This window comes from Eumetopias jubatus, unplaced genomic scaffold (genome assembly GCF_037043125.1).
Source record: "Eumetopias jubatus isolate StellerSeaLion01/CBP00866 unplaced genomic scaffold, mEumJub1_p1.0 scaffold_11, whole genome shotgun sequence".
Lineage (NCBI taxonomy): Eukaryota > Metazoa > Chordata > Mammalia > Carnivora > Otariidae > Eumetopias > Eumetopias jubatus.
The window spans coordinates 94,234,011-94,255,543 of NW_028274817.1; the positions used below are offsets into that span (position 1 = coordinate 94,234,011).

At 43.7% G+C, this 21,533-nt stretch overlaps 2 protein-coding genes and 1 pseudogene across 2 annotated transcripts; 1 reads left to right on the plus strand and 2 right to left on the minus strand.

Moving 5' to 3' along the window:
• Nucleotides 1-4,172: 4,172 nt before the first annotated feature.
• Nucleotides 4,173-7,153, plus strand: LOC114216874 (cytoskeleton-associated protein 2-like; annotated as a pseudogene).
• A 5,493-nt stretch (nt 7,154-12,646) lies between these two features.
• H2AL3 (H2A.L variant histone 3) lies at nt 12,647-13,000 on the minus strand. Its single transcript, XM_028097294.2, has one exon. It carries the CDS (start codon nt 12,998-13,000, stop codon nt 12,647-12,649), a length of 354 nt encoding a protein of 117 aa, XP_027953095.2.
• Nucleotides 13,001-20,371: 7,371 nt separating this feature from the next.
• Nucleotides 20,372-20,716, minus strand: H2AP (H2A.P histone). The gene has a single exon (XM_028113327.2). The coding sequence runs from the start codon at nt 20,705-20,707 to the stop codon at nt 20,372-20,374; it is 336 nt and encodes a 111-aa protein (XP_027969128.1). The 5' UTR covers nt 20,708-20,716.
• Nucleotides 20,717-21,533: the final 817 nt, after the last annotated feature.

The window sequence follows — 21,533 nt, forward strand, 5'->3', positions numbered from 1 at the left end:
GTGATTCATTCTTTCACTATTCTGTTTCTTTTGATGTTCTATTCTCAAAGGATCTGGGAAAAACATATACTTAATGATAACAACTAACACATAAGTCCCAGGTGCAATTCCAAGTGCTTTACATCTATCGTTTCCCATAACTTCCCAAACTTATTAAGTAGGAACTATTACTAGATGGGCAAACTGGATATTTTGCCCACAGTTACCCAATTAGTAAATGGTAGAGCTAGAAGTTAAATCCAGCACTCCAGCACCACAGTCCATGTCTCTAACCGTGACACCACACTGTATACGTATGATTTTTATTTTCATTTTTCTGTATGGATGATTTTTAAAAGATAAGTGTAATAGGATGTGGCTGCTCAGCTGAACATTAGATAAAGAGTGAAATCTTCTTAATGCTTGTACTATACTATATCTTAAGTTGGAGTCACTAAAAATTCTGGAAGATTATTTCCCCAACATGATTATTCATTTATATGCTCATAGCAGGCTTCTTTTTAGCTGCGGTGGCCCTTTGGGGTCCCAGGGAACTGAAGTAGAAGATGGGTCTAACTTTAAGCACCAAGAAAGTTATTACTTCCTATGTTCAAAGAGTCATACAGGAGAAGCCAATACAACACCATTAAAAAAAAGTCTCAAGGATATCTGTTTTGGTTTTTTGTTTTTTGATTTCGTTTTTGTTTTTTTTGTTTTTTTTCTGATTGGGTAATTCCTATTGACCTGTCTTCAAGTTCACTGACTCTCTTTCTTCAGCCACCTGCAAGATGATGTTGAGCCCAGGTAGTGTGTTTTTATTTTAGTCATTATAATTTTAAGTTCTAAAGGTTTTTTTTTTTTTTGCATTTAAAAAGCATTTTAATATGCAAGTGAGACAAACAGCAGGCAGATGTGCAGAAGCTGACATAGTTGTTTCTGGGGTGTAAAAACGGGAGCATATGGAAAAAGTGAGTCATTCCAATTCCCAGTTACGTTCTAAAGCTTTTATTTGGTTATTTATAATTTCCATTTACCTGCTGAAATTCTCTCCCTGTTCATTCATTAAGACTGTATGTCCTTTTATTCTTTGAACATATTCTCCTTTAGTTCTTTGACCAAAGAATAACTGCTTTAAAGTCACTGTCTAAAAAGTCCAACAACTGGGCATCTTGGCTTCTTTTTTTTTCTTGACTATACATCACATTTTCCTGTTTCTTTGCATGTTGAATAATTTTTATTGTACACCAGACAGTGTGGATATGTTTGGAGATTCTGGGTTCTGCTATCTTCCTCTGAAGATTGTTGATTTTTGTTCTAGTAGGCAGTTCAGTAGGTTTGGTTTTATGCTTTGTTAAGGCAGATATGTAGAAAACCTAAGGTCCTTCCCAAGCCTGGTTAAATTTAAGGTATCAGACTCCAAATTCTGCTCTTATCCATATCTTATAAGGGTAGGGTTTTACGATTTTTAAGGGTGGATCTATTATAGGTTTTACTTTAGGGCATGGTCTTTACCACTAAGGCTTCTGGTGTCTCAGCTGGATGCCCAGTATATTAGTGAGGTATTATCCAGGTCTCTTCACTCTTATTGCTCGGAGCGCCAACATCCCCCAGCATGGGTCAACTGGTAATATCTCTGTCCTTTCTCAAATCTGTACCCTCTGGCCAGTCCTAGGTAGTGAAGCCCTGTGAACATGCAGCCCAGTTCTCAGCCTAAAGCTCTTGGAGAACCTCCAAATGGACTCTTGAAGACCCTCCTTTATATAGATCTTTCTTCTGTGATGCCTAGTCTTGAAAATTCCAGCTTCTTCAAATGGACTAAACTCTGATTCCTGCCTTCTCAGCCCAGCAGTTTCACTGTTGTTCTGCCTGAAATCCAGCAAAATATGCCAGTGGGAAGTTTTCCCCAGGCAGAGAACTGGAGGGATGGTTGAGCTACCTTGTGGGTTTCCTTTCTCTCTGGAATTACAGCACTGTGCTGCCTGTTGTACAATGCCCCCAAAACAGCTCATATATTTTGTCCAGTTTTATGGTCGTTTGTGGCAGAAGGGCTAGTCTGGTACCAGTTACTCCATCAGAGAGTGAAAGTATTCCAAGGGATTCATTTTTGACCAAATTTAAGTGTTATGAAAAACCTATTTGCTGCTTTTCAGTCTTACAGGTCTTGTGCAGTGTTAACCCATCTCAAAACATAATCCTATGAATCATGTGAAAGGAAGGTAGTGGGGGATGACTTCAGGGGAGATGGGATAAATTACCTAGCTGCTGTATCCTTTAACTTCACCTAGTGTCTTAGTTTGGGTTCCCTTAGAAGCTGACGCTGATTTGAATGGATATAGTTTATTTGGGAGGTGTATTAGTTTCCTTTGGCTTCTGTAAAAAATTACCACAATCTTGGTGGCTTAAAGCAACAGACATTTATTATCTTACAGTTCTGGAGGTCAGAAGTTTAACATCACTTTCACTGGGCTAAACTCTGGGTGTTGACAGGGTCACACACTCTCCACAGTCTCTAGGGGAGAATTTGTTTGCCTTTTCCAACACCTAAAGGAGGCACTCCTTGTCTGTGGCCCCTTCCACCATCTTCGAAGTCAAAAGCCTAGCATCTTGCTTCAGTGGTTACCACGCCTTCTTCTTCTGTACTGAATCTCCCTCTAGTTTCCTCTTATAAGGACACTTGTGACTGCATTTGGGGCCCATCCATATAATCTGAGATATTCTCCCCATCTCAAAATCCTTCACTTAATCATATTTGTAAAATTTCTTTTGCCATATAAGGTAACATTCACGATTTTATAGATTAAAACCTGGATATCCAGCCTACCAAAGTCTACCCTCTGGCCCCTAGAGATTCATGTCCATCCCACATTCAAAATACCCCATCAACCCCAAAAGTCTCAACCCATTAGAGTACCAACTCAAAGTCTAAAATCTCATTACCTAAATCAGGTTTGGGTGAGATTCTGAAACAATCTATCTTGGGGAAAATTTCCTCTCCATTTGTGGACTTGTGAAACTAGAAAACAAGTTATTTACTCTCAATCCAACCAGCAAGATCCATTAAGTTTCAAGGCCTGAAAATAGTCCTCTATGGTTTGAAGCTGCGCCCTTGGCCTGTGGCTCAACCCTTTGGGACAGAGCTTCCATCCTAAGGCATGTGGCTCTAAACTCTGGGCAATACTACTGAAAAGTATTCTTGTGTCTGTTCTTTGTATTTCTTTTTAAATGGGTATAGCATCTGCTGGTTCTCTCACGAGGCAACAAAAACCTTTTAACACGTTCATTTCATATTTGTATGAACATCATGATTTGATCTTGTTCTGAAAATTATGTTCTAATCATCTTAGAGGTCAAATAGAAATTCCCAATACATTAACCTACCAGAGCTAGGTAAATTCCATTGCCAGAGAAGTGTACCTCATGCAGAGTTTAAGCCTAGGCATGTCTTTTCTTGGTGGTTCAGGTGAATCCAAAGCACCAATGCAATGATGTTGACTCTGTTTCTCTAGTTTTAATTTTCTGATCTACTATCTCAGTTGTTTTGTTTTGGATGCATTATAGCCCATAAAGTATTGCTGTTCTAAAGTAAAATTTATTCTGGAATCAGAATGAGGATGTTGAAATACAAAAGTGAGCACGGACAGAAAACTGCAGAAAGGTCGCAAACATAGAATTTGAAAAGGAACACAAATTTGTGCTAAATTTTTCCAAACTGGACTCAATTTTCACAAGTTTATTTATAAGATTCTCAAAAAGAGATTGTAGTTACTTTAATATCAAATATTATATTGAATATTAACTCAATCTGAGAATGTGATTTGCTTTCAGTAAGAAAGACCAAATTTTGTTAGAGTATGGATCTGCTCTTACTAAGAGGTTGCAAAAGGTGACTCCTTAGCTGTATGAGTTTCTTATGACGGCTCCAACAAATTACTAAAACCTTCATGGCTTTAAAAACACATACATTTATTTGCTTACAGTTCTGGAAGTCAGAAGTTCAAAATCGGTTTCTCTGAACTACCTTCTTTGTAATCTGCCCTAAAAAGCAGAGATTTTGTACTTCAAAAGAAAAACTTTCTAACTTTTGCTCTGACTTCATCATGACCCTGATTATTCTCTTTAAAATAAAAGAAATAATGGGGCTTGCACACTCCGGGGCTGCCGGAGCCGAGACGCATCCCCGTCGGGTAGCAGCCATGAGCACCCCAGCCGTGCCCCAGGACCTGCAGCTGCCCCCAAAGCCAGAGGGCTCAGCCCGCATTCAGAGAGCAAAGAAGACAAAAACTCAAGGCACATATGTTAAAAAGAAAAACTTTTTTGGCATACGAACAGGAAAATCACATACCCAGTAGTAGAGACCAGAAAGTGATGAACTCTGAGGGCCAAGTCCACGAAGAGACAAAAGTTCTGAAATTTAAAACAAAAATGGCTGGTAAAAAATGTAGGGATCCGAAGGGGTATGTGCACCCCAAGGTTTATAGCAGCAATGTCCACAATAGCCAAACTGTGGAAAGAGCCAAGATGTCCATCGACAGATGAATGGATAAAGAAGATGTGGTATATATACACGATGGAATATTATGCAGCCATCAAAAGGAATGAGATCTTGCCACTTGCAACGACGTGGATGGAACTGGAGGGTGTTATGCTGAGTGAAATAAGTCAATCAGAGAAAGACATGTATCATATGACCTCACTGATATGAGGAATTCTTAATCTCAGGAAACAAACTGAGGGTTGCTGGAGTAGTGGGGGGTGGGAGGGAGGGGGTGGCTGGGTGATAGACAGTGGGGAGGGTATGTGCTATGGTGAGTGCTGTGAATTGTGCAAGACTGTTGAATCACAGATCTGTACCTCTGAAACAAATAATGCAATATATGTTAAGAAAAAAAAAAAGAAGATAGCAGGAGGGGAAGAATGAAGGGGGGAAATCGGAGGGGGAGACGAACCATGGGAGATGATGGACTCTGAAAAACAAACTGAGGGTTCTAGAGGGGAGGGGGGTGGGGGGATGGGTTAGCCTGGTGACGGGTATTAAAGAGGGCACGTTCTGCGTGGAGCACTGGGTGTTATGCACAAACAATGAATCATGGAACACTGCATCAAAAACTAATGATGTAATGTACGGTGATTAACATAACAATAAAAATTATTAAAAATTAAAAAAAGTGGCTGGTAATGTCAGTAGACCTCCTGGGAACAAAAATCATATAACAATGGGAAAAAATTATATTCCTTTAAGACCTTCTAACGAATTAACCAGTTCAACAATAGCAGTTGACACACATAATTTTGAGGATAATAATCAAATGGGACAGTCCGTACCAACTAAAGATGACCCTCAAAGTCAACATATGACATTAAGCGAAGTGTTTCATCTCAAAAACAATAAAAAGAAACAAATATCCACAGACAAACCAAAGCAAGATGCAAACATGTCCAAGAAGCTTGTGCTTGGGTCTTACCGTGGCCAAATTGTTCAGTCTAAGATTAATTCATTTAGAAAGCCCCTGCCAGTCAGAGATGAGAGTTCTGCAACAATGAAGAAGCCTTCACCTGCTGTCCCTAAAGACCCAGAGCCTCCACCCACAGACACTCGCAGTGCGACAGTGAAAAGTGATAGAGCCCCAAACGTGGTGACCACCACTAAACTTGGGAACACTGCATCTCAGGACAGACAGCTGGTGCGGCCTCCTATCAGAAGTCACCGCGACAGTGCTCAGGACGCTGTGAAACGGGGCATCGGGCAAGCCACTGCCAACGTTACAATCCGGAAAGGGCCTCAGGAGAAAGAATTACTGCAATCAAACACGGTTTCATCTAGTGCCAAAACCGGTTCTCAGGATGTAGAGAGAAAGAAGACACTGTCAAGAAGCCTGACCTCTGAAACTGCAGCCAGGCCTGCTTCGTCTTCTAACACCAAACTGATACAGAAATCAAAAAGCATTGACCCGGGCACCTGGGTGGCTCAGTTGGTTAAGCGACTGCCTTCGGCTCAGGTCATGATCCTGGAGTCCCGGGATCGAGTCCCACATCGGGCTCCCTGCTCAGCAGGGAGTCTGCTTCTCCCTCTGACCATCTTCCCTCTCGTGCTCTCTATCTCTCATTCTCTCTTTCAAATAAATAAATAAAATCTTTAAAAAAAAAAAACAAAACAAAAAGCATTGACCCTCGCAGACACACTATAGCAAAAGCGACTCTTGATAGATCAGCTCAGCCCAAAGAAACAGCAGAAGAGAGAAAAGCTCGTCTGAGTGAGTGGAAAGCTGGTAAAAGAAAAGTGCTGAAAAGGCCTCCTAGCTCAGTGGTTACCCAGCCTGAGCCTGAAGGGCAAAACAAAAACTCAGTTGGGTCCTTTTGGACGACCATGGTAGAAGACAACGAACAAAGATTATTTACTGAAAAAGTAAACAAGACATTTTCAGAATGCCTAAACCTGATTGATGAGGGGTGCCCAAAAGAAGAAATACTGGTCATACTGAATGACCTGATTAAAAATATTCCAGATGCCAAAAAACTTGTAAAATATTGGATATGCCTTGCATGTATTGAACCGCTCACAAGTCCTATTGAAAATATTATCACAATCTATGAGAAAGCTATTCTGGCAGGGACTCAGCCTATTGAAGAGATGCGACATGCAATTGCAGATATTCTAACAATAAAGAGTCAAGAAAAAGTGAAATATGGAGAAAATATTAAGGCTTGTGCAACTAAGGAATGCATCCAAGAAGTCGAGAGTAAAGATATAGGTATTAATCTAGAGTCAGGAAGACCAGAAATGGAAAAGAAACCTAGAAATGTGGTATTTCAAGATGGTGAAAAAGAGGAAGATGACAAAAGATCCAACCAGTGATGTTAAAACCCCCAGTACAGAAACCAGGGGGAGTTGCTTAATTAAATATAATGTGTCTACTACACCATACCTACAAAGTGTAAAAAAGAAGATATAGTTTGACAACGCAGATACTACATTTAAAGACCTAAAGTTAGACGTTCTCGACGTATTCAAGAGAAGACTTCTAAATTGCCAGATATGTTAAAAGACCATTATCCATGCGTGTCATCACTGGAGCAGTTAACAGAGTTAGGAGGTGAAACCGATGCTTTTGTATGCCGTCCGAATGCAGCACTATGCCCCATGTACTCAGAGGCTGGAACAGCACAAGAGAAATAAAGTGATGATAAGAAATGGGGCTTCTGTTGTTCCTGGGGGCTTCTGTTTGCTTGTTGTAGCTTTGTCTCTTAGGAGTTGGCCAAGTACCTAAGTATTCATGGCAGTGAGCTCTTCTACTGATGTTTATGGTATAGCAGGAACTGCCTACTGTGCAGCAGAAAGCTAATCCTACCTTGTCAATCTCAGCAGAGGGAGTTTCTAAGAAAGGTAAATTTTGTCAAGTAGTTTACTATGTTCCTTGACTATAAACAGGTTTGATCATAATGTTGGCTTGTTCACTTTTAATAGTCTTAAACTGTTAGTCATTAAATATAAGTAATGCTGCAGCAGACAGAATACTTTTTTTTTTTTTTGCCTTTCCTTAATTTTGGATCAGTAGGAAAGTCAATAATTATAATGTGATGACCCCTTTCAAAAGTGAAGACATGGAAGATTTAGCTTGCTTTTCCACCCAATTCTTGTTACCCAGGCTGCTGTGGTCTCTTGTGCTTTGGCTCTTTACTATCACTTTCCATCAATGCTAGTGAGTCTGTGGTCTCTGTTGGCTTCTTTTTTATTGTAGCTGAGGTCACCACAAACAATAATTAACCAAATGCCCCATTTCTAAGAGGAAATACTTTGTAGTAAAAAAGAAAAGGTGCCAAACGCAGTGGGTATTTGAAACTTTTAAATCTGAGTTTCTTTCTTTAGTTCCTTTTGTAACTTGGCTGTCTAAAATGTTAAAACTTTAACTTTCCTCATTTCATTTGATATAGTTGTAGACTATTAGAATGGAATTAGAGAAGGAATATATAATGTCATTCTAATTTAGGTAGTATTTCTAAAATAACTAATAAAAAATATAATAAAAACTTTACTGTTAAGTCATGTCCCTTGAAACATGATGGTTATATAAACAGTTTCTTCTCCCCACACATTAAATATCACCCCTAAAATTGTTTTATAAGTCTCCGAACTAAAACCTAAATACATCCTCTACCAATTCTACAGTTTCAAAGATTCGAGAGTTTTAAAACTGTGTGTAATATAAATGTGCTTGAAAATCACAGTCTTATGTTCACTCATTCCATTTGTATAATAGCACCTATCTTTGTTCTGTTGTCTTATGCTCTAGAGAGGAGTTTTATTCTTTTATAAACTGTGTTCCTAATATTTATAAATAAATATATCTGTTTAAAAAAAGAAAAGAAAAATAATGGAAGATACATAACTTTTGAATGGTTATTACATTGCCACTTTAAGTAACAGGTAGCCAAGCTACAACCCTTCACATTCTGAAGCTTCCATAATCCTGTCTTAAGTGCTCAAATGTCCTGCCAGTTTTATTTTTTTCTTCCCCAAAATGAATCCCAAATGAAAAATGAAATAAAATAATACTTCAAAGGATATTTTGCACTTAAATCTCTCCTTGAGATTTCCTGGAAGGCCCTGAAAGTCACAAAATTCTGTCACCTTGTAAAAAGAGAGGTAGTAGAATTATGAGGTTTATTTGATATACTACTGTTTATGAGTTGCATGGGGAAAAAAAAATCTCAAAAGAGATGATCAACTTCCTCCAGGTTAAATGTGAATAGGGATAACATTATTAATGTAAATATTTTAGAAATTGTAGCATATATAGGAAGTTCCTAGAGATTTGTCGGTATTCTCACTGTCCACTGTTTCTACTTACTGGAGTCCTGCTGGTACTTTCCCTGATGATATTAAGGCAACAATACTACAGTGTTATCAGTATCGTTTCAGTTATTTTTAAATGTTTGACTATAATCTTACTATTTTAATTTGCAACTAGCATCTTCTAGGCCAGTGCTTTCAAACTGAGGATGTATATAAAACTTATCCCTAGAGATTTTATTAAAATACAGATGTTCAGAATCTGCTCCAGACTTTTTCCAAAATAGTCTTAATCATTAGGCTAGTAGACCTTTTGTCCAAAACTCGTTTTTTTAATTGGCTTTATTATCTTCTTTTGCATACCACAGGGGAAAAAAAAGTAATTTCACCCTCATTTGCATTATTCTTATGCTCCCCCCCCCACAAAAGTTTTCCCTTGTGAAAATTATCAGTCGTAAGTTAACCACAGTCATAAATGTCTGTCTCCTCTGGGTAGTTTTTTGTTTAACTCTGATGGTTCCCCCAAAACCATACAACCAGCTATGGGACAGGGATCTTGTTTTCAACAAAGAAGGACTATCTGAGAATCCCCAGGAAGACGACAGGTATTTCCAAGAACAGGCTCTTGAGTACAGGCTTCTGACATCATCACATAACCACCTTTAAGACCAGGTCAGTGGACAGACTCAGAATTTTGAGAACAAGTTAACGGAGAAGAACTTTGCATGGCATTGTTCAACATAAGATACAGTGGAACAAGACCTATGTTTGCAAAGTATAAAGATAAAAAATTAATGATGTACTATATGATGGCTAACTGAACTTAAATAAAAAAGCAAAAAAAGTATGAAATCAGTCTTTTTATCCTAACCTATCAGATTTCCCAAATAAAACACAACTGAGTTGTTGATAGTGTCTTCCTAGATCCAAGAGACACTAAGATCAGAACTGAAGAGTTTAGCTTGTTCCCAGAGAACATGAAACACTTTCCATCTCAAGGCCCATTTCTCAGGATATCAGAGAGGAAAGAACCTCAACAGGTAGGAGAGACAAGCTCTCCTTCTCACTGTGATGCTGGGTGAGCTGATTACCATCTTGGGGCCAAACTGGCCTCCGATATAAAATGGAGACCCTAAAGAAAGTTCTGTCTCCTGTGCACCACTTACTGTTAGTACAGAACTTTTCTTAGGAAAAGCTCATAGACTGGTAATTGTACATATACCTCAAGCGGACCTTTAAAGTAATTTGGTTCAACCTCCACATTTTATGGCCATGGAAGATGATGTGCCCCCAAGTAAACTACACTTCTAGGAGACCAGAACCTGGTGAATCTCCATCTGCACTTCCTCGGGAGACGCCCGCTTGCCAACTCACATGAAGAGGAGAGTAAGAGCTGAACTTGGTTAAGGCTAGGAGGGCTTCATGGCTCTCTATAACAAAGTACCAAGGAGCTAGAGAAGTTCACACAGGTAGCCAAGGCCTACCAGGACCACTGTCACAACCTGAGGGCCCAATATAATGCCAGGAAGTACCTGGCCAAACAGGAGAGGATGCTGGCAGAGAAAAAACCTTCTAGAGAGGCCACAGCTGCCTGTGGTAGTTCCTTGAGCCCCCTCTGATGACCATCACTGTATTACTAAAATAGAGAGTAATGAATTCTGGAAAAAAAATTTTGTGGGGTGGACATCTTGACAATGTTTCTGTAAATATTTGAAGGGGCAGTATGTGTCAAGAAAGGTTTCTTGGATTTATAAAAACACATATTCTAACAAGCTCTAAATACAACCTCCATACTATTATTCTTGGGATACTTCTGCAAATTAGCTAAAAGCCAAGCCAGGTCTTTCTGCTTAGACAAACAGTGGAAGGAGGCAGAGAGAGGGTGAGTCACCAGGCAGAGGGGAGCAGAGAGGAAACCAGGCTGAGGCCTGGCTGGTTCCCAGGTGTGTACCTCTGGCTTCTTCCTCTACGTGGCACTCTCGTGTCTCTCCATAGGTTTCAGAAGGCTGTGGTTTCACAGCCAGAGGCCCAGGCGTCCAGCCATCATGGGAGAGCCAGGCCCAGGGGCTACTTGGGGAAGCACCCCTAAGCATCTGGTCTACAGAAAGGGAGACAGGCAGCTACTCATTAAGGGCACACTCTGTGCCGGGCACTGTGTTCTGCAGCAGCTAACAGGCACACATTAACTTAATCTTTGTGAAAATCCAAAGATGGACGAACTCTTATTGTCCCCATTTCACACATGAGGAAAGTGCTACTCAGAGAGAAGAGAGGACTGTCCAAGGTCACATGGCCAGAAAGTGGTGAACTGGGTTGGCCAGCCCAGCTCCTCTGATCCCATTGCTGAAGCCTCTGGGACAACCTCTGAGCAGCCCTCTATGATGGGCCAGGAGGCGACAGAGGGGGGGCCCTTGAGCAGATGATGAACAGAAGAAAATGTTAAATGTTGACAGTCACAGGAAGGGGACAGGCTGCCAGAACACTTGCTGTGACAACTATTTTTAACCATAAACAGCACACGAGTGTTTATAAGAATCGTATGTACTTGTGAGTCGACCACTTGGGACAGAACTTACACAGAACACGCTTATACGTCTCCAAACAGGCATTCACTCTAGGTCGCTCCATCAAATATATGACCATAGACAGGTTAGGCATTTCATCTGAGAATGAGACTAATAAATGTGCTTATAAAGGAGTACCTTTGTAAATAAGTCTGTTACGGGGTGTCTGGGGTGGCTCAGTCGGTTAAGCATCCGACTCTTGATTTTGACTTAGGTCATAACCTCAGGGTTCTGAGACTGAGCCCCGAGTCAGGCTCTGCACTGAGTGTGGAAGCTGCTTAAGATTCTCTCCCCCCCCCTCTGCCCCTCCCCCCTTTCCTCTCAAATAAGTAAATAAATACTTATACAAATAAATCAATCTATTAATAACTATTAAGAACTTCAAGGATTGCATGTCTTAGGCCAGATAATACCTTTGATGTTCCTATTTACCAGTGTCCACAAGAGAGGACAGGGTATACTCCACAGAGTATCACAGCACTAGCTAATAATCCCTATTTCAAGTCCTTTTTTGGAATGAGGCCGGGCATAAATGAATGAAAGCAAGATGAGCACGGTTCCTTTTCTGTACACCTCTTCACGGTTTCCCATTGCTCCTCAATCTTCATGTAAGGCCCCTGCCCCACACTAAGTTCACGTCAACTGCTATGCCACCCTCTCTACTCCCCCACCCCACTGCCATCTCCTCCTGACCTCCGCGCGTTCCCCTACCACCAATAAAGCCTGCAGCACCTCAGCCTTGGTCTCCAGCCCCACCCCGGTTACCACCATCGTTCTGGAAATTCAGTATGGCCGGGAGACCCCCCCGCCCGCCCCCCGGCCAACCTCCTGGCCTCACAGGCCTTGACCTGCTCAGAGCCAGTGAGGACGTTTTCCCCCACAACCAGCTACTCCCTGCAGGGCCATCCCCCCACCCCCACCCGGCAAACACTGTCCCCAGTAACTGCTCCCTGAAACACCCGACTCCAGCATCCCACACCGACCGCCCCTTGCACCCTCCACTCCCCATGGGAGATCTCTCCCCCACAACCAGCCACTCCCGCCAGGGCCACTCCCCGCACTGTCCCCAGAGAAACCGCTCGCTGAAACCCCAGACCCCAGCTTCCCACACCCACCGCCCCTTGCACCCTCCACTCCCCATGGGAGATCTCCTCCTGGATGTCTCCCAGACACCTTCCGCTCAGAAGGACAGAAACAGAGAGCACGGCCCTGGATTTAAATCCTTTAATAGCTTTTGCTGACAGAAGAGCAGGCCTCCCTCATCTATGCGCAGCGTTGGGGACTAGATGAGGCTGTGGGCTCTGGTACCCGGGCCTCACCACTCCCTGGGTTGGGGCACGGCTTCCACCTGAGAGTAGGTGTTATCCTCAAAGAGGCGGCTCAGGTGCTCGTTGTTGCCCAGGGCCCTCTGCACGTGCTCTGGGGTGATGCGCATCTTGCGGTTGTTGCGGGCCTCCTGGCCTGCCAGCTCCAGGATGTTGGCCGTCAGGTACTCGAGAATGCCGGTGAGGAAGACCGGTGTAGATGAGCTCAGGCGCTGGGCATAGTGACCCTCTCGCAGGAGGCGGTCCACGCGGCTAACTGGGAACTGGAGCTCGGCCCTCACGGAGCGGGACAGACCGTGCCTCTTACGTCTATGACAGCGCCAGTGGTTTCTTCTCCCAGACATGATGTTCGCTGGGTTTGGAGCCTGATGCTCCCGGTAGCCTGGGTCTGTCAGGGTACCAGTGCTCCCTCCTACCCACTGTGCCCCTCACTGGTCCGGGAGCTGCCTTTATGACAACCCGACATTGTGATGTCATTGATGACACTGTCCCCTGATCAGGACTGGCCTAGAAACGTCTATGACAGAAATCTGGTCTCCCTGTTGACTGGACCCTCTGTATGAGGGAACGTTTTCTACGTGACTTTAATAGCCTAGCATAAAAAAGGAAATGAATGTTTGAATGTAAACATTGCCCTGTCTTTAGGACACTACACTCCTGGTTATCGGATTCCAGCCTTGCATTGTCTCTGAGCTCTTTTACAGCCCTTTGTAAACTGCTGGTAACCAACAGACATATTGAATGCTGTCTAGTAGAGGTTCAAAATAAAACTAGTTTTCCCCATTTACACATTTAAATATTGTATTTCTATGTTCTTTGGATTCTCTTTTGAATCGGTTACAGTATCTGCCAATTCCTCATGAGTTAAAAAAAACTTTAACACATTTCCATTTCATATCTGTGTGAGGGTCATGATTTTACTCTGTTTGAAAATATCTTCTGGGGGCGCCTGGGTGGCTCTGTCGGTTAAGCATCCAACTCTTGATTTCGGCTCAGTTCATGATCTCAGGGTCATAAGATCACGCCCTGTGTCAGGCTCCATGGAACCTGCTTAAGATTCTCTCCCTCGGGTGCTCCCAACCCCGTTCACACATGCTTGCGTTCTCTCTCTCAAAACTATCTTCTGTTTTGAAGGTCACACTGGTGTGCCCAGTGGGTTCACCTGTGAGAGCAGGTAAAAATTCATAGACATAGAAGTATACCTCATTCTTAGTTGATACCCAGAAGTGTCTTGTTTCTTCTAGGTGAATCCGAAGTACAGATAGTACTTTGGTGATTTTGGTTTTCTAATTTAAATTTCTAATAATTATAATTTTCTTCTCTTTGTGTTTCTCTTGCATTTTAATTTGTTTTTCCAAATCTGGTTCAGTTCTGACAGGTTTGTTTACAAGATTTTTCAGAAAGAGCTCCTGGGTCCTTCAGAATCAAATGTTACATTGAAGCCATCAGAGGTTAGTTTGTGCTCTGTGAAAAAGGCTGTTTTATTGGAGAGTTTGTCGGCTCTTGACAAGAGGTTATACAAGATTACTCTTCACCTGTATTAGCTGCCTATGGCTGCTGGAACAAATCGCCACGAACTTGGTGGCTTCAAACAATGCAATTCTCTGTTAGGCCATAAATTGACATCAGTTTCACCAGGCTAAAATCGAGGTGTGGACAGGGTTGTTGTGACCTTTGAAAGCTCTAGGGTAGAAGCCATTTTTTGCCTTCTCCGGCTTCTAGAGCTGAATTCTTTGCATTCCTTGGCTCATGGCTTCTTCTATCTTCAAAGCCAGCATTGCTGCATCTTGCTTCAGTTGTCACATTGCCTTTTGCTTTTGTCTTCAAATTTCCCTCTGCTTCCTTCTTCTAAGGGCACTTTGATTTCTAGGGCTAACTACGATTATCTAGGATAATTTTCCCACCTCACGATCTTTCTTTCATTTTTTAAGATTTTATTTATTTATTTGACAGAGAGAGAGACAGTGAGAGAGGGAACACAAGCAGGGGGAGTGGGAGAGGGAGAAGCAGGCCTCCCGCCAAGCAGGGAGCCCGATGTGGGGCTCGATCCCAGGACCCTGGGATCATGTCATGACCTGAGCCGACGGCAGACGCTTAACGACTGAGCCACCCCGGTGCCCCAAAACTTCCTTTGGTTTTAAATTGATTTCTCACAGAGCCCCTGAAAAATCAAATATTTATTTTTTCACATTAAGAAAAAGAGAAGTGCTAGAAATAGATTTATTGGACACAGCATTACTGATGAATTGCACAGAAAATTCCCAAAAGACGTGCTCAGACTTCCCTAGGTTAAATATTAATACAGAAAATATTAATATAAGTGTTTTAAATATTCTATACTGTATGGGAAGTTTCTAGAGACTTCTCAATGGCCTTACCGTCCATGAGATGTTTCTAATTATCAGAGTCCTGCTGGTGATTTAGGCAACAAAATTATAGTATTATCAGCCATCATTTCAGTTAATACTTTGAAATATTTGGTTGCAACCTTCCTTATAAAATTTCAATTCAGCATCTTCTAGGCCAGTGCTTTTTGACAAAGGATACACATCAAACCTACCAATAGTAATGGTTAAATTTTAGGTGTCAACTTTGCTAGGCTATGGTGCCCAGTCGTTTGACCAAATGCAAGTCTAGATGTTGCTGTGCAGATACTTTTCCGATGAGATTAACATGTGTGATCAGTTTACTGTAAGACAAAGAAATTAGCGTCATACAACCAGTTGAAAGTCTAAAGAGAAAAAACTGGGGTTTCTTGGCGAAGAATCTGGCCATACTGTAACACAGAAATCTGGCTAGAATCTAGCCTGTTGACCTACCTTACCTGCAGTATTGTTATGCCCTCACACAAAATTTTTACTTACAAAAATTATCAGTAAGTTAATCTCAGCCACAAGTATCTGTCTCCTCCAGTTTGTCTGCTTTACATTGATGCTTCTCTGAAGGCGCTATAATCATCTTTAGCCCAGAGACTGTGTCCTCAACAAATAAGGATGGTCTCAGAACCCCATAGAAAAAGACCGTAACTTCAAGACACCTCAAGAATAAACTTTTAAGCACAAGCTTCTGATGTCATCACATAATCACTCTGTCAGTGGACAGAGTGAGAATTTCAAGAACACCTTACTTGAGAAGGAGATGGGTTCATGACACGGCTATCACAAATGTTCCGTGGAACAAGACCGAGATTTGCAAAGTGTAAAGACCTGTCAGAAAATCAGTCCTTTGATCCTAATCTGTCTGGCCTTTTCCCAATAAAACAGAAATGAAAGTTCTTGAGAGTGAGTTGTTGCTTGTGCTTTCCTAGAAGTTCAAGGGACCCTAACATCCCTGTATTGAAGAGATTAGCTTCTTTATCCCAGAGGAGAACATTAAACACTTTCTATCTTCAGGCTCATTTCTTAGGATACAGTAGCAGAGGAGGCTCAGCAAGAGGTACCAGAACACGACAGTCATATTTGCTGCTCTACCCACTTGCCATGTGACGTTGGGAGAGTTGGGGATCATCTCTGGGTCAACGTGGCCTCAGCTGTAAAATGGAGACCCTAAGAAAAAATCCCTGTCCTCCATGCCCCGTTTCCCCACGGTCAGTATGGACTTTTCTTAGGAAAAGCTCAGACTGGCAATTGTACACCTCGAGTAGACCTTTGAAACAAGTTAGTCCAACCTCCTCAACTGGCAGCTGTGGAAGCTGATGTGCACCCCCCTCCCCCAAGTAAACCACACCTATGGGAGACCAGAACCCAACTTTCCTCCCTCTTCTGTCACTATTCTGTCCCAATATGTCATGAACACTCTCTCCTCTGCAGCTGAGTTGGTCAATTGCTTTCTTCCTACGTGGCAGATGCCCAATATCCCATGACCACAGTATGTAACCTGCCTCCCTGCTGCAAACTGGTTTCCTTTAGATTTTGCTTAAACAGATGAAGTTTAGAGATATTTTCCCCACAGTGATTCTAGAATACTGAATACATGACAGACCAATCTGTTTTCATGAAGGACTCTGAAGCAGAAACACTAAGTGAAACATCAAATTCACAACCTATTCCTTGCCTTTCCCTAGATTTGAAACCATACTCCTTAAAGAAGAAAATAAAATAAAATTCACTCTGACAGTGTTATTCAAATGTGATGTGGGGGCTGATGTAGGCCATGAAATTATCTGTTACCAGTCAGCTGCAGCGGGCTGGAAGATGGTCAGCATTTAGTGACCTTTAGAGCAATCAGGTTTTGCCATAACATTTAAATGAGTGGAGTCTTCTTATTGAACAGAGTTTATACTGGTTCAGATGTTGCTGAACTCGGGTAGAGTCAAACGTGAACTCCGCTGTAGTCCTACTAAAGCATGACCATTTGTCAGCTCACAATGAATTTGCACAACAGAATATACTGGTCCCATAGCAAAGATTATTTTGAAGAGCCCTAGGCTGTTCTAATTTATTGAAGGAGAGAATATCATCCTTCAGAAAACTGTGGTTTTACAATTAAATTATGATGGGGGTAATGGACTCAAGGAACTTGAAGAGCCAAGTGAGTACTGTAAATGAGTGAAGTGGGTCAGACATGAGATACAGCAGGGAAGGGTGAGCACTGGGGCAAACCAGAGAGACCCGGTATTAAGGGGACACTAGCCAGTCATCTTCATCTGGCATACACGTGTATGCCCAGACATTGTGATTTCATCAGAGAAGCCAGTAATTGAGGTTTTCAGGTTAAAAGTTCCTGATTTTAAATGCTGGCAGCTGATTAATTTTCCTTTAGAAACATCATTGTGGGCCTAATGATCCCATCTGCCACCTCCAGTATGTCTGTGAGCAGCTACTTCGTAATTTGTTCTTTAGGCAAATGATTTATTGATGTTCATAGATAGTCCTCTCATTCTTGAATCCTATTTGGGGGCTCCAAAGGCCCTTTCTAAATAGTTAGGTGGTCTCCCTCTGAGCACTTCCTGTAGGATCTGTCAGATTCAGGGACTAAGAGAGCCTGAGCCTTCAAACACCTCTGTTCCCAAAGGCTGTTCTCAGTTAAGAGGCCAGCCTAGCATCCAGGCCTTGTGCTCATGCCTCCCCAAGGCCCACGACCCTTCAGGTTCCCCTCAGGCTTGACTTTTGGGCTCATCTCTTCTCACACATTATGCTTTCTGCTCTGCTGACCCGTATCTGGCCCCCAGCCTGTCCCAATACTGCCTGTGATCACAGACCTGGCTTGGCAGCCATATCCTCCCCAGACCATCCCTACTCACTCCAGTTTCAGCTTTCCACTCCCAACAGGGCACGAGTAATCAATGGTGTCTTCTCTCCAGGTCCCAAGCTAGAGGAATCGTTCCTCACCATCCCCCACCTCCCACTTTTTGGAAATGCACAAAGGCCCTAAACTCAGGTGGCTCATTCTTTCCCAAGCGCAGTGATTCTCAGTCTCTGCCCGCCTTCTTCCCCTGAGTGTAGGAATCCTGTGCCCGTGTAGGAGGGGGACTTGGCAGGGTGCTGCATTTACACCCGTGCTCTGCTGATCATGGCCCCCATGTTTTCTGGGAAACCCACAAGCACAGCGGAAGCACAGTCCTTAAAGGGATGGCAGCACAGCCCTGCCCGATTCTCCCATGCCCTCGTGACTGCAGAGGGCTTGCCAACATAAGGTCACTAAGGCTCAAACTCCAAACTCTGCCTCGGACGTCGGATAGTCTGAGCGAGCCCACGAAGCCTGGCTCCCTACACATGTCACAGTGACCATTAGTGTCGACGACTGCATGGACCGTGAGGTGACCGCCTGACCATACAAGTCTGCTAAGCCGACATAATTTATGCAACTACTCTCACATCTCTGGCCTTTAATGAATTCCTCCTTAGCTGTGCCTTCTGGTGAAGGACCCAGGAGACTACTTTGCACTAAAACAAGCCACTGCCATAAGCCAAAATCAACAGCTTCTACAAATCAGCTATTTAACCAACAAATCAAGATCTTAGCATAATGATTGATTCCCTGGCATTACCCACCCTGGAGGCACTCCCTGTTGGCTGAAGGACATTGGAATATGAGAAACCATGCCCTGGACACAAAGATGCTCTGCTTCAGGGATGGGGTGGCGATATTGGTGCTATCCTGTGATCAGATGAAGGAGAATCTCACCTGCTGCTGCTCGGAGAGGCTTGCTGGCTACTCAGATGAACAGAAGAGTAACTGTTGAATTTGGCTAAGGCTAGGAGGGCTTCCTGGCTCTTCATGACAAATGACAACTTTGTGGGTTGGACATCCTGACAGTGAGGTTTCTGAAAATACTGGGTTGAATGGCATTAAGGAGCAAGAGAAGTTTCTTGGATTTATACAAGCACATATTCCAATGAGCTCTAAACACAACCCTGACACTGTTATTGTCAGGACACTCCTGTGAAGGAGGCAAAGGCAAATCCAGCTCCATACTTTGACAGGTGGTGGAAGGAGGCAGAGAGAGGGTGAGTCACCAGGCAGAGGGGAGCAGAGAGGAAACCAGGCTGAGGCCTGGCTGGTTCCCAGGTGTGTACCTCTGGCTTCTTCCTCTACGTGGCACTCTCCTGTCTCTCCACAGGTTTCGGAAGGCTGTGCTTTCACAGCCAGAGGCCCAGGCGTCCAGCCATCATGGGAGAGCCAGGCCCAGGGGCTACTTGGGGAAGCACCCCTAAACATCTGGCCTCTAGGGAGGGAGGGACATGCAGCTATTAAGAACTCTTTGAATTGCCTGTTTTAAACCAGACAGTTGTGTGTGTGTGTGTGTGTGTGTGTGTGTGTGTGTGTGTGTGTGTGTGTGTGTGTGTGTATTACCAGTTAATTTACCAGTGTCCACAAGAGAGGACAGGGTATACTCCACAGAGTATCACAGCACTAGCTAATAATCCCTATTTCAAGTCCTTTTTTGGAATGAGGCCGGGCATAAATGAATGAAAGCAAGCTGAGCACGGTTCCTTTTCTGTACACCTCTTCACGGTTTCCCATCACTCCTCAATCTTCATGTAAGGCCCCTGCCCCCCGTTAAGTTCACGTCAACTGCTATGCCACCCTCTCTACTCCCCCACCCCACTGCCATCTCCTCCTGACCTCCGCGCGTTCCCCTACCACCAATAAAGCCTGCAGCACCTCAGCCTTGGTCTCCAGCCCCACCCCAGTTACCACCATCGTTCTGGAAATTCAGTATGGCCGGGAGACCCCCCGCCCGCCCCCCCCCGCCAACCTCCTGGCCTCACAGGCCTTGACCTGCTCAGAGCCAGTGAGGACGTCTTTCCCCCACAACCAGCTACTCCCTGCAGGGCCATCCCCCCACCCCCACCCGGCAAACACTGTCCCCAGTAACTGCTCCCTGAAACACCCGACTCCAGCATCCCACACCGACCGCCCCTTGCACCCTCCACTCCCCATGGGAGATCTCTCCCCCACAACCAGCCACTCCCGCCAGGGCCACTCCCCGCACTGTCCCCAGAGAAACCGCTCGCTGAAACGCCAGACCCCAGCTTCCCACACCCACCGCACCTTGCACCCTCCACTCCCCATGGGAGATCTCCTCCTGGATGTCTCCCAGACACCTCCCGCTCAGAAGGACAGAAACAGAGAGCAGTCAGAAGCACGGCCCTGGATTTGAATGCTTTAATGGTATTTACTGATGACAGAGGCCAGGCTTCCTCAGCTATGAGAGGACTTGGCTTGGACGGAGGCTGTGAGGATGCCCACAAGTCTCCGGGACCCAGGCTTTAGCCATTTCTTCTGGATCCAGGCATCTCATCAAACAGGGTGAAGGCTGTATCCTTCAAGCGGTGGTAGGGCTCTCCATTGCTGTCCACTGCTCTCTCCACCTCTTGTGGGGCGGTCTGCATGTTGCTGTTGTTGGCCTCAGTGCCTACCAGGTCCAGGATGTAGTCAGTGAGGTAGTCTAGCATGGCAAGGAGGAAATCAGTTGTAGAACTCAGGCGATGGGTGTATTGATCCTCCTGCAGGAGGCGGTCCACGTAGCTCACAGGGAACTGGAGCTCAGTTATAAGACGGGCTTGAGTCTGACAGGAGCTCTCATGGCTTTTCTTTGCTGACATGATGTTGGCTGGGTTTGATGTTGACTCCAATCAGCTCTACTTGATCCTTCAGCTGGACTAGGCCTCTCAAGACACCAGCGGTCAACCCTGCCTACTATATCCCCATGCGCTGGCCCCTCATTGGTCAGGGAGCTGCCTTTGTGACATCCTAGACTCTGGGATGTCACTGGTGCCCACTGTGACCTTATCAGGCCTCAGCCCAGAAACATCCATGACAGGAACCTCGTCACCCTAATGACTGGACCCTGATTTTGAGAGAATTGTGATTTTTCTGCTTCATTGCAACACTGTAGAGATAAATACACATTTCAATGGAAAATTTTCCCGTCTTAGGACACCACTCCACATTATCTGATTCTAGCCCTATATTGTCTTTGAGGTCTCTTACAATGCTTTGTCAGTTGGTTAGTGATAAATATGGAAAATGTATTGGCTAGTAGAGATCACATTGTTCCCCCCGCCACCACCACATGATGTAATAAAACCAGTTTTGCCTCCATTTACACATTCATTTAAATATTCTTAATTTTCCTGGATCTAATCCTTGGATTCTCTATGAACCAGTTATAGCATCTACCCATTCCCTCACTGATGGAATAGAATCTTTTAACACACATTTATTTCATACCCGTCTTAGTGTCTTCATTTTACACTGTTTGAAAAATATCTCTTGATCATTTTGGAAGTCATAATGAGATGCTCAATGGATTCATCTATCAGAATCAGGTAAACATTGTTGAGAGAAAGAAGTTGACCTTGGGCTTAGTTTAAGCCCTGTCATGTCATCTTGTCTGTCCTAGGTGAAGCCAAAGCACCAAGAGATGTT